The 13718-nt window shown below is 41.9% G+C and overlaps 1 protein-coding gene across 1 annotated transcript in view; it reads left to right on the top strand.

The window, feature by feature from the left end:
* The first annotated feature begins 11179 nt into the window (after positions 1–11179).
* Positions 11180–13718, top strand: part of SMAP2 (small ArfGAP2) — a 47822-nt gene continuing 45283 nt past the window's right edge. The window contains exon 1 of the mRNA XM_060140431.1: positions 11180–11685. Coding sequence (XP_059996414.1) covers positions 11583–11685 — 103 coding nt within the window. The 5' untranslated portion in view covers positions 11180–11582. The remainder of the gene's footprint in view (positions 11686–13718) is intronic.

Raw genomic sequence — 13718 nt, 5'->3', positions numbered from 1 at the left:
AGAGCAATAGTTTTGCTGGTATAGAATTCTGGGCTGGCAACTCTTTTTTTTTTTTTTTTGCTTTTTGAAAACATTCTTATTGGAGTATAGTTGATTTACAATGTTGTGTTAGTTTCTGCTATACAGCAAAGTGAATCAGCTATACATATACATATATCCACTCTTTTTTAGATTCTTTCCCCATATAGGGCATTACAGAGTATTGAGTAGAGTTCCCTGTGTTATACAGTAGGTCCTTAATAGTTATCCATTTTATATATAGTAGTGTGTATATGTCATTCCCAATCTCCCAATTTATCCCTCCCCCACCTTTCCCCCTTGGTAACCATAAGTTTGTTTTTTACATCTGTGACTCTATTTCTGTTTTGTGAATAAATTCTCTTGTACCATTGTTTTAGATTCCACATATAAGCAATATCATATTTGTCTGTGTCTGACTTACTTCACTCAGTATGACAATCTCTAGGTCCATACATGTTGCTGCATATGGCATTATTGCATCCTTTTTTATGGTTGAGTAAAATTACATTGTATATATGTACCACATCTTTTTTTTCTTTTTGAATTTTATCTATTTTTTATACAGCAGGTTCTTATTACTTACCTATTTTATACATATTAGTGTATATATGTCAATCTCAATCTCCCAATTCATACCACCACCACCACCCCCGCCACTTTCCCCCCTTGGTGTCCATACGTTTGTTCTCTACATCTGTGTGTCTATTTCTGCCCTGCAAACCGGCTCATCTGTACCATTTTTCTAGGTTCCACATATATGCATTAATATACGATATTTGTTTTTCTCTTTCTGACTTACTTTACTCTGTATGACAGTCTCTAGATCCATCCATGTCTCTACAAATGACCCAATTTCATTCCTTTTTATGGTTGAGTAATATTCCATTGTATATATGTACCACAACTTCTTTATCCATTCATCTGTCGATGGGCATTTAGGTTGTTTCCATGACCTGGCTATTGTAAATAGAGCTGCAATGATATTGGGGTACATGTGTCTTTTTGAATTATGGTTTTCTCTGGCTGTATGCCCAGTAGTGGGATTGCTGGGTCTTATGGTAGTTCTATTTTTAGTTTTTTAAGGAACCTCCATACTGTTCTCCATAGTGGCTGTATCAATTTACATTCCCACCAACACGCAAGAGGGTTCCCTTTTCTCCACACCCTCTCCAGCATTTGTTGTTTGTAGATTTTCTGATGATCCCCATTCTAACTGGTGTGAGGTGATACCTCATTGTAGTTTTGATTTGCATTTCTCTAATAATTAGTAATGTTGAGCAGCTTTTCATGTGCTTCTTGCCATCTGTGTGTCTTCTTTGGAGAAATGTCTATTTAGGTCTTCTGCCCATTTTTGGATTGGGTTGTTTGTTTTTTTAATATTGAGCTGCATGAGCTGTTTATATACTTTGGAGATTAATCCTTTGTCCATTGATTCGTTTGCAAATATTTTCTCCCATTCTGAGGGTTGTCTTTTCGTCTTGTTTGTAGTTTCCTTTGCTTTGCAAAAGCTTTTAAGTTTCATTAGTTCCCATTTGTTTATTTTTGTTTTTACTTCCATTACTCTAGGAGGTGGATCAAAAAAAATCTTGCTGTGATTTATGTCAAAGAGTGTTCTTCCTATGTTTTCCTCTAAGAGTTTTACAGTGTCTGGTCTTACTTTTAGGTCTCTAATCCATTTTTTAACATTTATTTATTTTTATTTTTGGCTGCATTGGGTCTTTGTTGCTGTGTGCGGGCTTTCTCTGGTTGCGGTGAGCAGGGGCTACTCTTCGTTGTGGTGCGCGGGCTTCTCATTGCAGTGGCTTCTCTTGTTGTGGAGCACAGGCTCTAGGCGTGTGGGCTCAGTAGCGTGGCACATGAGCTCTAGAGCACAGGCTCAGTAGTTGTGGCACACGGGCTTAGTTGCTCCGCAGCATGTGGGATCTTCCCGGGCCAGGGCTCGAACCCATGCCCCCTGCATTGGCAGGCGGATTCTTAACCACTGTGCCACCAGACAAGCCCCTCTAATCCATTTTGAGTTTATTTTTGTACATGGTGTTAGGGAGTGTTCTAATTTCATTCTTTTATATGTAGCTGTCCAGTTTTCCCAGCACCACTTATTGAAGAGACTGTCTTTTCTCCATTCTATATCCTTGCCTCCTTTGTCATAGATTTTCACAGTACTGATTCTTCCAATCCAAGAACATGGTATATCTCTCCATTTGTTTGTTTCATCTTTGATTTCTTTCATCAGTGTCTTATAGTTTTCTGAGTACAGGTCTTTTATCTCCTTAGGTAGGTTTATTCCTAGGTATTTTATTCTTTTTGTTGCAGTGGTGAATGGGACTGTTTCCTTAATTTCTCTTTCTGATATTTCATTGTTAGTGTATAGGAATGCAAGAGATTTTTGTGCATTAATTTTGTATCCTGCAACTTTACCAAAGTCATTGATTATCTCTAGTAGTTTTCTGGCAGCATCTTTAGGATTCTCTCTATATAGTATCACGTCATCTGCAAACAGTGACAGTTTTACTTCTTCTTTTCCAATTTGTATTCCTTTTATTTCTTTTTCTTCTCTGATTGCCGTGGCTAGGACTTCCAAAACTATGTTGAATAATAGTGGTAAGAGTGGACATCCTTGTCTTGTTCCAGATCTTAGAGGAAATACTTTCAGTTTTTCACCATTGAGAATGATGTTTGCTGTGGGTTTGTTGTATATGGCCTTTATTATATTGAGGTAAGCTCCCTTTATGCCCACTTTCTGGAGAGTTTTTATCTAAATGGGTGTTGAATTTTGTCAAAAGCTTTTTTTGCATCTATTGAGATGATCATATGGTTTTTATTCTTCAATTTGTTAATATGGTTGATTTGCATATATTGAAGAATCCTTGCATCTCTGGGATAAATCCCACTTGACCATGGTGTATGATCCTTTTAATGTGTTGTTGAATTCTGTTTGCTAGTATTTTGTTGAGGATTTTTGCATCTATATTCATCAGTGATATTGCTCTATAATTTTCTTTTTTTGTAGTATCTTTGTCTGGTTTTGGTATCAGGGTGATGGTGGCCTCATAAAATGAGTTTGGGAGTGTTCCTTCCTCTGCAATATTTTGGAAGAGTTGAGAAGGATGGGTGTTAGCTCTTCTCTAAATGTTTGATAGAATTCACCTGTGAAGCCATCTGGTCCCGGACTTTTGTTTGTTGGAAGATTTTTAATCACAGTTTCAATTTCAGTGCTTGTGATTGGTCTGTTCATATTTTCTATTGCTTCCTGGTTCAGTCTTGGTAGGTTATACCTTTCTAAGAATTTGCCCATTTCTTCCAGGTTGTCCATTTTATTGGCGTAGAGTTGCTTGCAGTAGTCTCTTATGATGCTTTGTATTTCTGTGGTGTCCATTGTAACTTCTCCTTTTTCATTTCTAATTTTACTGATTTGAGTCCTCTCCCTCTTTTTCTTGATGAGTCTGGCTAAAGGTTTATCAATTTTGTTTACCTTCTCAAAGAACCAGCTTTTAGTTCTATTGATCTTTGCTATTGTTTATTTTGTTTCTAATTTCATTTCTTTCTGCTCTGATCTTTATGATTTTTTTCCTTCTACTAACTTTGGGCTTTGTTTGTCCTTCTTTCTCTAGTTCCTTTTGGTGTAAGGCTAGATTGTTTATTTGAGATTTTTCTTGTTTCTTGAGGTAGGCTTGTATTGCCAAAAACTTCCCTCTCAGAACTGCTTTTGCTGCATTCCATAAGTTTTGGATCATCGTGTTTTTGTTGTAATTTATCTCTAGGTATTTTTTGATTTCTTCAGTGATCTCTTGGTTATTTAGTAATGCATTGTTTAGTGTCCATGTGTTTGTGTTTTTTGCGGTTTTTTTCCCTGTAATTGATTTCTAATCTCATAGCATTGTGGTTGGAAAAGATGCTTGATATGATTTCAATTTTCTTAAATTTACCAAGGCTTGATTTGTGACCCAAGATGTGATCTATCCTGGAGAATGTTCCATGTGCACTTGAGAAGAAAGTGTAATCTGCTGTTTTTGGATGGAATGTCCTATAAATATCAATTAAATCTATCTGGTCTATCGTGTCATTTAAAGCTTGTGTTTCCTTATTAATTTTCTGTCTGGATGATTTGTCCATTGGTATAAGTGAGGTGTTGAAGTCCTCCATTATTATTGTGTTACTGTCGATTTCCTGTTTTTTTTTTTTGCGGTACGTGGGCCTCTCACTGTTGTGGCCTCTCCCGTTGCAGAGCACAGGCTCTAGACACGCAGGCTTAGGGGCAATGGCTCACAGGCCCAGCCGCTCTGTGGCATGTGGTATCTTCCCGGACCAGGGCATGAACCCGTGTCCCCTGCATCGGCAGGCAGACTTTCAACCACTGCGCCACCAGGGAAGCCCAATTTCCTGTTTTATAGCTGTTAGCAGATGCCTTATGTACTGAGGTGCTCCTATGCTGGATGTGTATATATTTATAATTGTTATATCTTCTTCTTGGATTGATCCCTTGATCATTATCTAGTGTCCTTCCTTGCCTCTTGTAACAGTATTTTAAAGTCTATTTTATCTGATATGAGTATTGCTACTCTAGCTTTCTTAGATTTCCATTTGCATGGAGTATCTTTTTCCATCCCTTCACTTTCAGTCTGTATGTGTCCCTAGGTCTGAAGTGGGTCTCTTGTAGACAGCATATATATGGGTCTTGTTTTTGTATCCATTCAGCGAGCCTGTGTCTTTTGGTTTGGAGCATTTAATCCATTCATGTTTAAGGTAATTATCAATATGTATGTTCCTATTATCATTTTCTTAATTGTTATGGGTTTGTTTTTGTAGGTCTTTTTCTTCTCTTGTGTTTCCCACTTAAAGAAGTTCCTTTAGCATTTGTTGTAGAGCTGGTTTGGTGGTGCTGAATTCTCTTAGCTTTTGCTTGTCTGTAAAGCTTTTGATTTCTCCATCAAATCTGAATGAGATCCTTCCCGGGTAGAGTAATCTTGGTTGTAGGTTCTTCCTTTTCATCACTTTAGGTATATCGTGCCACTCCCTTCTGGCTTGTAGAATTTCTGCTGAGAAATCAGCTGTTACCCTTATGGGAATTCCCTTGTATGTTATTTGTTGTTTTTCCCTTGTTGCTTTCAATAATTTTTCTTTGTCTTTAATTTTTGTCAGTTTGATTACTATGTGTCTCTGCATGTTTCTCCTTGAGTTTATCCTGCCTGGGACTCTCTGAACTTCCTGGACTTGGGTGGCTATTTCCTTTCCCATGTTAGGGAAGTTTTCGACTATAATCCCTTCAAATATTTTCTCGGGTCCTTTCTCTCTCTCTTCTCTTTCTGGGACTCCTATAATGCGAATGTTGTTGCATTTAGTTGTCCCAGAGGTCTCTTAGGCTGTCTTCATTTCTTTTCATTCTTTTTTCTTTATTCTGTTCCACAGCACTGAATTCCACCCTTCTGTCTTCCAGGTCACTTATCCATTCTTCTGCCTCAGTTATTCTGCTATTGATTCCTTCTAGTGTATTTTTCATTTCAGTTATTGTATTGTTCATCTCTGTTTGTTTGTTCTTTAATACTTCTAGGTGTTTGTTCTTTAATTCTTCTAGGTCTTTGTTAAATATTTCTGGCATCTTCTTGATTTTTGCCTCCATTCTTTTTTTGAGGTCCTGTGTCATCTTTAGTTGTTTTTCTGGGGTTTTATCCTGTTCCTTCATCTGGTACAAAGTCCTCTCCTTTTCATTTTGTCTATCTCTTTGTGAGTGTGGTTTTCCTTCCACAGGCTGCAGAATTGTAGTTCTTGCTTCTGCTGTCTGCCCTCTGGTGGATCTGGGCTGTCAACTCCTTTTCCTTGGGAATTTGGAGGCAATTTCCATTGTTCCCTGTCAGAGTTGCTGTTGAGAACTCTGTGCCATCCTGATTCTTGATCCTTTTTATGTGACTTGTTTTTCCTTTCTGGAAACTTATGATCTTCTCTTTGCCCCAGTGTTCTGCTATTTGATGAGGGGTAAGTTTCTGTTATTATACAACAGGGTCCACAGAGTAGGCCAGGCCAGGTATACTTGCTGGATCCCTCCTAGGCCTTGAAAATGCAAGAAATATGAATATCTGTGCCCACTCCCCTGCATCATTACATAGTTGCAATGCAACTGCTCACATGTGATGTCTGGTCACTGTTATGCACCTGCAGGCAACATAGCATGATTGTAGTGATGGTGAGTTAGGCTGGGATTCAGACACTGCTAGTACAGACAACTCTGCCTCCCCTCCCAGATTCGTACTGGTTGATAGTCATGGGAGGTTTTATTGAGAAACTAAGAGAGAGAAGGGAGAACAGAGATGTTTAGTAGCAGTAGGGAGCTCAAGTTGTCTTGAGGAAAATGGTGAGTTTATATGGCATTGGAGTCTGTTCCCCTCAGACTCTTCAGGTCCCTGGGCAATGGGCCTGAGCCCTTAGGTTAGAGGGAGAGGTTCAAAGCTAAGCTGCCTTTAAGAAAGACTTTGTGAGGACTTCCCTGGTGATGCAGTGGTTAAGAATCCGCCTGCCAATGCAGGGGATATGGGTTCAAGCCCTGCTCCAGGAAGATCCCACATGCTGCGGAGCAACTAAGCCCGTGTGCCACAACTACTGATCCCGCACTCTAGAGCCCACAATCCACAACTACTGAGCCTGCATGCTGCAACTACTGAAGCCCGCGAGCCTAGAGCCCATGCTCTGCAACAAGAGAAGCCACCGCAGTGAGAAGCCTGTGCACTGCAACGAAGAGTAGCCCCAGCTCGCTGCAACCAGAGAAAGCCCGCATGCAGCAACGAAGACCCGACGCAGCCAAACATAAATAAATAAATAAATTTTAAAAAAAGAAAAGAAAGACTTTGTGAGACTGCACACCAGTCATATGGGGCCCAGATGAAAATGTGTGACGGAGCTGGGGAGAGGCCATCCTCTCTGTCCTTGCAAGGAACCACCACTGATCACCTGGAGTCCTGAGAAATGCTATGGACAGCAAGACATAGTGCTGTTGACAGAGACACAGCTTTCTCACAGTGCGCTCCATCAGCAATGGAAAATCGAGGCTCTTCCTAAAGTCTCAGGTTGTGGAAATAGACAAATGGGAAATGGAGCAGGAGAGGAGGGGCATGTAGCTCAGCCTCAGAGCTCAAAGAGTTGGCTTATGGAGCAGATATACATTTGCAAGGCAGTGGATCTGCAATCCACTGCAAGGCAGGGGAAGCTTTTAAATAATCACAAGTTCTCTATACTGAGAAAAAAAATTGAGAGTTGGCTGAAGAGAGTTATTGAATAGACTATGAGTTCACTTGAGACCCTTAGTTCATTTACATGTGACAAATAGTACAGAGCTAGCAATAAAATGGAGAACCTAATTATCCAGCTTTTTTTTTCAATTTTTATTTTACATTGGAGTATAGTTGATTTACAATGTTGTGTTAGTTTCAGGTGTACAGAAAAGTGATTTCATTTTACATATACATATATCTATTTTTTTTCAGATTCTTTTCCCATATAGGTTATTATAAAGTATTGAGTAGAGTTCCCTGTGCTGTACTGTAGGTCCTTTTGGTTATCTCAGCTTTCTTGATGAAAGTCATTTATTGAGTATTACCCTGAATTGGTAAAGTGTCTGACCAGTGGATTAGAAACTACTTTATTTCAATATGTGACTCAGAAGATGTGATCTCTTAGCAAGAAGATATACTAATGATATTCTCCCATAGCAACAGTCCCAAAATATTCACCATACCATTTTTTTGGTAGTATTCTGGGCATTTTACCACAGTGACTATTCTAATATAACAGTTTAAAAACAAGTTTCTATTTTGTACTTTTATTTATGTGAGTTGGGGTTTCAAAATATTCTGATATAAAGATCAAGAAGAGAAATCACCTGGCAGTTGAATATATGTGGTGTCAGGTCTCTTCAATTCATCCCAATTTTCTGAATTCCATAGGTATAATGCAACCAAACTGTATCCAGTAGCCACTGAGACAGAGAGGGAACTCTTCTCTCTGGCAGTAGCTAATGTGAAATAGTTTTATAACAAGATAACACAGTCAGATTATGGAATAGAGGGAACATTTTTGCAAGAATTGTCAAGGAAAAATTCAAGACTTCAAAAACAAATATATGTCCTTGGGGAGAGAAGAAGTTTGCTTTGGCCATATTCTCAGACCCTGGGATATGCATTCACTTTCCTCTGCTTTTTTTTTTTTGCCACGCCACCTAGGATCTTAGTTCCCCGATCAGGGATCGAACCCATGCACCCTGTAATGGAAGCATGGAGTCCTAACCACTGGAGTGCCAGGGAATTCTCTCCTCTGTTATTAATAATAATAATAATAGCAGCTAATACTTGATGTATCAGTTGGGATAGGCTCCGTTATGCCTGGGGGTAAACAAAATTCAGTGGCTTAACACAAAGAAAGCTAATTTCTTGCTCATGCTACATATCCTTTATGGGTTGGCAGCGGGCTCTCACTTATTAGCTACTCAGGAATTTAGGATAATAGAGCAACCACTGTTATGGACTGAATGTTTAAGTCCATAATTCCCCAAATTCATATGTTGAGATCTTGTCCCCTAACGTGATTGTATTAGGAAGTTCAGCCTTTGGAAATTGATTAGGTCATAAGGGTGGAGTCCTCATGAATGGGATTAGTGCCTTTATGAAGGGACCCCAGAGAGCTCTATAGCCCCTTCCACCATGTGAAGACACAGTGCTAAGTCCCCTGCTGTGAACCAGGAAGCGGGCTCTCACAGAATCTTTTGGTGCCTTGATCTTGTACTTCCCAGTCTCCAGAACTGTGAGAAATAAATTTCTGTTTATAAGCCACCCAGTCTATGGTATTCTGTTATGTTACTAAGACAACCACCATCTTGAACGTTGATGGTTTCCATGCCAGAGGGAAAAAGAATCTGAGAAGTCTCAAAGCAGTAAATAAATGCTTCAGGCATGAAGTGACACATATCCTTTCTGCTCAAACTCATTGGCCACATCCAACCTTAAGAGGGCCATGAAATAAAACCCTACCACGCACCCAGAAGGCAGAAAGCCAGAGATACTTAGTGAAGAGCATTAATTGTCTATTGCTCACTGAGTGCCAAGAGCTATTCTAAATATATTACAGGCATTACCTCAGTTCAGCTTCACAAAAATCCTATGAAATAGGTGGATTTAATATCATTATCATACACATTTTACACAGAGAGGTTAAGTTACATGATAAAAGTCATACAGATAGTAAGTGGTAAAGCTCTTTTAAAGCTTTAAAAGATTTAAATCCAGTCATTCTGGTCCCATAGTCTGTGTGCTTAACCACCAGACTAGGCAATCTCTCTCTAGATGGGAAATTTTGAGAAGGATTGTCATAGATCATGGAGAGCCACTAAAGGGTTTTTAATCAGGAGAGCTAGTCAACCAGATTTGCCATTTAGAAAGCTCTCTCCAAAAAGTGGGGTGAAGGATCAAATTAACTAAGGTTAGACTATAAGGCAAGAAGGCTATTTGCATAGTGCAGGGATGAAGATGAGAATTTGAACAAAGGCACAATGATCACAATTAACTGGGTAATCTTGAGCCTTTCTTTCATCAACTTGAGACTCTGTTATATCATTTTTTGAAAAATGATTATGTTAATACCTATCCTGATGGGGTTTTCTGAGGATTATAATATATAACATAAGCAAAAACTCTGATAGTACTAAGGCTCTTGAATCATAGAGATCTAGGTTAAAAATCCCAGCTCTACTACTCCCTAGATGAAGGAGTTTATTTTTCTAACTCTCAGTTTGCTCATTTGTAAAATATGTGTTAAAATAAGAAAATTTAAGTAAGTTAAAGTAAGAAAAATTATTACAAATGGGATATAGGTTGAGAAAATTAGCTTAGGAGGAAGGCAGAATTCCTTCTAGAGAAAGAACTGAGAGTTTGTTTAGGAAAAATACCTTAATGAACTTTTTTGTTTATGAAAGTCAAATCTCCTCAGGCATGGCTTAGAAGGAAAGAGCTTTAGACAGAGAATCAAATTGTTTTGATTGATAAAGTAATAGAAAATTTTAGTTTTTCTCTGATGAAAGTTTTCAGGGCATCCTGATGTTTGGGGGAAAGTAAAGAGATGGAGGAGAGTTTGCCTAGAGATAAGATAACTCTGAGCATCTGGTCTTACCAGCTTCCCTGAACCATTCTTCCCATAGCAGCAGTGACCTTTTAAAACCACTAATTGAATCATGTTATTCCCCTTCCCCCCAGGACAGTGCCTGATACTTAGAAGTTTCTCAGTAACAATCTGCTAAGCGAATGAATGAATGGAATGAGTGAACAAAAACATTTGCCAGATGGCGGGTGGGTCCCTAAAGAAAAGGACAGCCATTGAGAAATTCTGTACTTACTACACTCTGTAGTAAGGGTGGCTTTGGACAATGGTGTTTAATAATCATTTTAAAGTAGTTACCTCTTCTTTTACTGTAATTACCCCTCCTCTCCACCCCACCTCCCCAAATAACCTTCAGTAAAGGTCTGCTGCACAAAACTGCACTATTTTGGGAGGACTGAGGAATGAAACAAGAAAGTATCTAGGCACCAGGCAAAACAATGCCCAAAGATGTCAGTAATCACAAGAGGAGACCTAATGAATAGGGGGACCAGGAATTCAGCAGGAGCATGCATTCCAAGTGAGAGGTAACCAGAATCCTCTGAAAAGCTGGGGAGGTTGTGATGTCCTCTTATCCTGGGTTAGGAGGTTGGGCCCTTCTATTTGGCTGTTGAAGGAAAGAATAAGCTGGAGGACTTTGGAGTATTCACAACCACCACGTTACATAAGGATGGTAAATATTTAACTCGTAGAGAGGTTTTGGGATTATATTGGGATAATGCATATAAGGCGCTTAGCACAGCGCCTGGCACATAGTAAGAGCTCAGCTAATGTTAATTGTTTCCCTTCGCTTGCCTCTACTCTCTCCACTCGCTTTCCTCCGGCTCCATTCATTCTTTTCCAAGGACATGCAGGGGCGGGCCCACTTCCCCCTCCGCCCCACCCAAGCTCCGCCCCTCACTTCTGCCCCGATTGGTTCCTGAGAGGCGGAGCGGAGGGAAGAGCCCAGTCCGAAGCGGTGGGGGCGGGGCGCATGCGCGGGCTGGGAGGGGTGGAGGAGGAGAGGAAGAGCTGCCGGAAGTAGGCGGCAGAGGTGGTGGCAGGGCTGGCAGCAGCTGCCAGGGAAACCGAGGCGCGGGACGCACGGCTCACAGACAGGCAGGCCTGGGAGTCGTCTCTGCGCCCGGCACGCAGGAGGCCTGAGCGCCCCCCTTGCCTGGGCTGAGGGTTCCTGCCTGGTCCGGCAGCGTCGTCGGGACCCGGGTCTTTCCCTAAGCCCGCCAGGGGGCGCCGCGCTGAGGGGCTGCAGAGTGGGGGGCGGGCGCGGCTGACCCGAGAAGGGGTGCCGGGCCGGGCGGTGGGAGAGGGCTCTTTCCCGCTCAGGAGGTGCCCCTGGGCGGGGGACCAGGAGTCCTCACATCTGGACTGAGGCAGGGGTTTCTGGGGGCGAGGAGGGCGCGTCGCCCTCTGCCCCCGCCGGCACCCTGGCCATGACGGGCAAATCGGTGAAGGACGTGGATCGGTACCAGGCGGTCCTAGCCAACCTGCTGCTGGAGGAGGATAACAAGTTTTGTGCGGACTGCCAGTCTAAAGGTAGCGCATCCCTCCTGGCGGGCGAGGGGTCCAGCCTCCGGGCAGCGCGGGGGAGGCGGCCTGTGTGGTGAGGGGGCGGTCTCTGGAGCTTAGGTGGCCCGGATCATCTAAATGGTAACGCGTGCTACCGTTGCTGATGAGGCTGCTAGGTGTTCTGCCGCGCCGGGATTGGTGTGGGGAGAGGTTGGGAGGGCGAGTGTGTGTGGTTGGGGGGTGGGGCGGTGGTGGTGTGGGTGGAAGTGGCGTGGTGTGTGCAGGTGAGAATGTCTGTATTTCAGGGCTCTGAATGAGTTCTGGGCCGACTGTCAGTCCAGAGGCAGCCCAGAGCTCGCAGCCTTCCGCTTGCGAAGCTGGGGGCGAACTGCGGTGGTGCGCGCGAGGGTGGGGGTGGGGGCGGGGAGAAGCGAGATGACGGGGAGGAAAACTGCTTAAATGATTTTTAAAGGTGGTGAGCGTCGCTGCCTGCTATTTGGTTAGCAGTTCCATCTGTCATTTTACAGCCTTGCTGAGATCTGACAGAGCGCTTAGGTGGCTTTCCTCTTTCTGGATGTGTGGAGGGGGGAACTGCCTTATGCAGTGACACAGTGCGGACTTCTAGACAGCCTAGCCCTGGCTTGTGGAGTGTGTTGGAGGCCTGATGTGTGTGTGGTGGCAGAAACTAGCAGACTGTGTCTGTAGTGCAGGATTGGTTTAATCAGTGCGGAGGAGGAAGCAAGGGATACATCGAATTTGTTGCTTTCATGGCCATCACCCTTCTAAAGGTGAAATATGACCATTGTAGATTGGCAGAGCCATTTAGTCTTTGTTTTCTGTGCCCTCAAAGATTCATGATTTGATACAATTACAAATCAGTATGCTACGAAAGCTTGGTTATTAGTGAAATATTTGCACTCGAAATTGATAGATTATAAATATTTTGTTTCCTTATTTTCTTTCTGAATTCTTTGGAATATAAATTGGAGAAGTTGGGAAAATTCTTTTCCTTTTTGGTTTGGGTAGAAAGGGATATATTTTGGGAGCTATTGTTAATTTACTTTTGTTCATAATGCAGTGAATTTGCCTGGATTGTTTGCCATATAGCGTGTTGGGCGTATAGTACACAACAAAGGTTCAATTGTATTTATCAGTATCGAGAAAGGAAGTACATGCTTAATTGACGCTTTCACTTAATTACCTTTTATTTTAGAGAAGTAAGGTTTTGTTTTTATTTTTTGTTTTTATTTTTGGCTGCGTTGGGTCTTCGTTGCTGCACGCGGGCTTTTCTCCGGTTGCGGCAAGCTGGGGCTACTCTTCGTTGCGGTGTGCGGGCTTCTCATTGTGGTGGCTTCTCTTGCTGGGAGCACGTTCTCTAGGCACGTGAGCTTCAGTAGTTGTGGCACACGGGCTCAGCAGTTGTGGCTCGCGGGCTCTAGAGCGCAGCCTCAGTAGTTGTGGTGCACAGGCTTAGTTGCTCCATGGCATGTGGGATCTTCCCAGACCAGGGCTCGAACCCGTGTGCCCTGCATTGGCAGGCGGATTCTTAACCACTGCGCCACCAGGGAAGTCCAAGAAGTAACGTTATTTAAGGAGAACAGGAGACAGATACTTTAATTTGGACACCTCGTAGGATATTTTAGTACCTTTACCAATGGATAAATGACGTGTGCCATTAGGAAAGCAGGTCCCCAGACTTCTCTCCTGAATTTTTGCATTGGCAATAATTCATTTTAAAAAATACTTTAGAATCAATTTACATTGAGTAAGTTAATTTCTTATAGTTGACTCTTGTGAGATCTTGTGCTAGATCTATTGGAAGATTCGGTTTAAAATTTAAGAGTATATCTCTTGGTTTTACTCAAATTCCCTTGTGTCCTCAGTTGACAGATCTTAAGTCACAGTGAAGCAACCCACTGGAGTGAGCATGGCTACATTTGGGGAGTCAGACGCCATTCTGATGATTAGTACCACCCCATCCCCTATTTTGCATACCACTCTTATACTTACTCATATTCCTATAAAATATAACACATGGAAGAGAGGTTGATTCATCACTT

This window comes from Lagenorhynchus albirostris, chromosome 2 (genome assembly GCF_949774975.1).
Source record: "Lagenorhynchus albirostris chromosome 2, mLagAlb1.1, whole genome shotgun sequence".
Lineage (NCBI taxonomy): Eukaryota > Metazoa > Chordata > Mammalia > Artiodactyla > Delphinidae > Lagenorhynchus > Lagenorhynchus albirostris.
The sequence above is the reverse complement of the archived record's forward strand: the minus strand, read 5'-3'. Positions and strand labels throughout refer to the sequence as shown.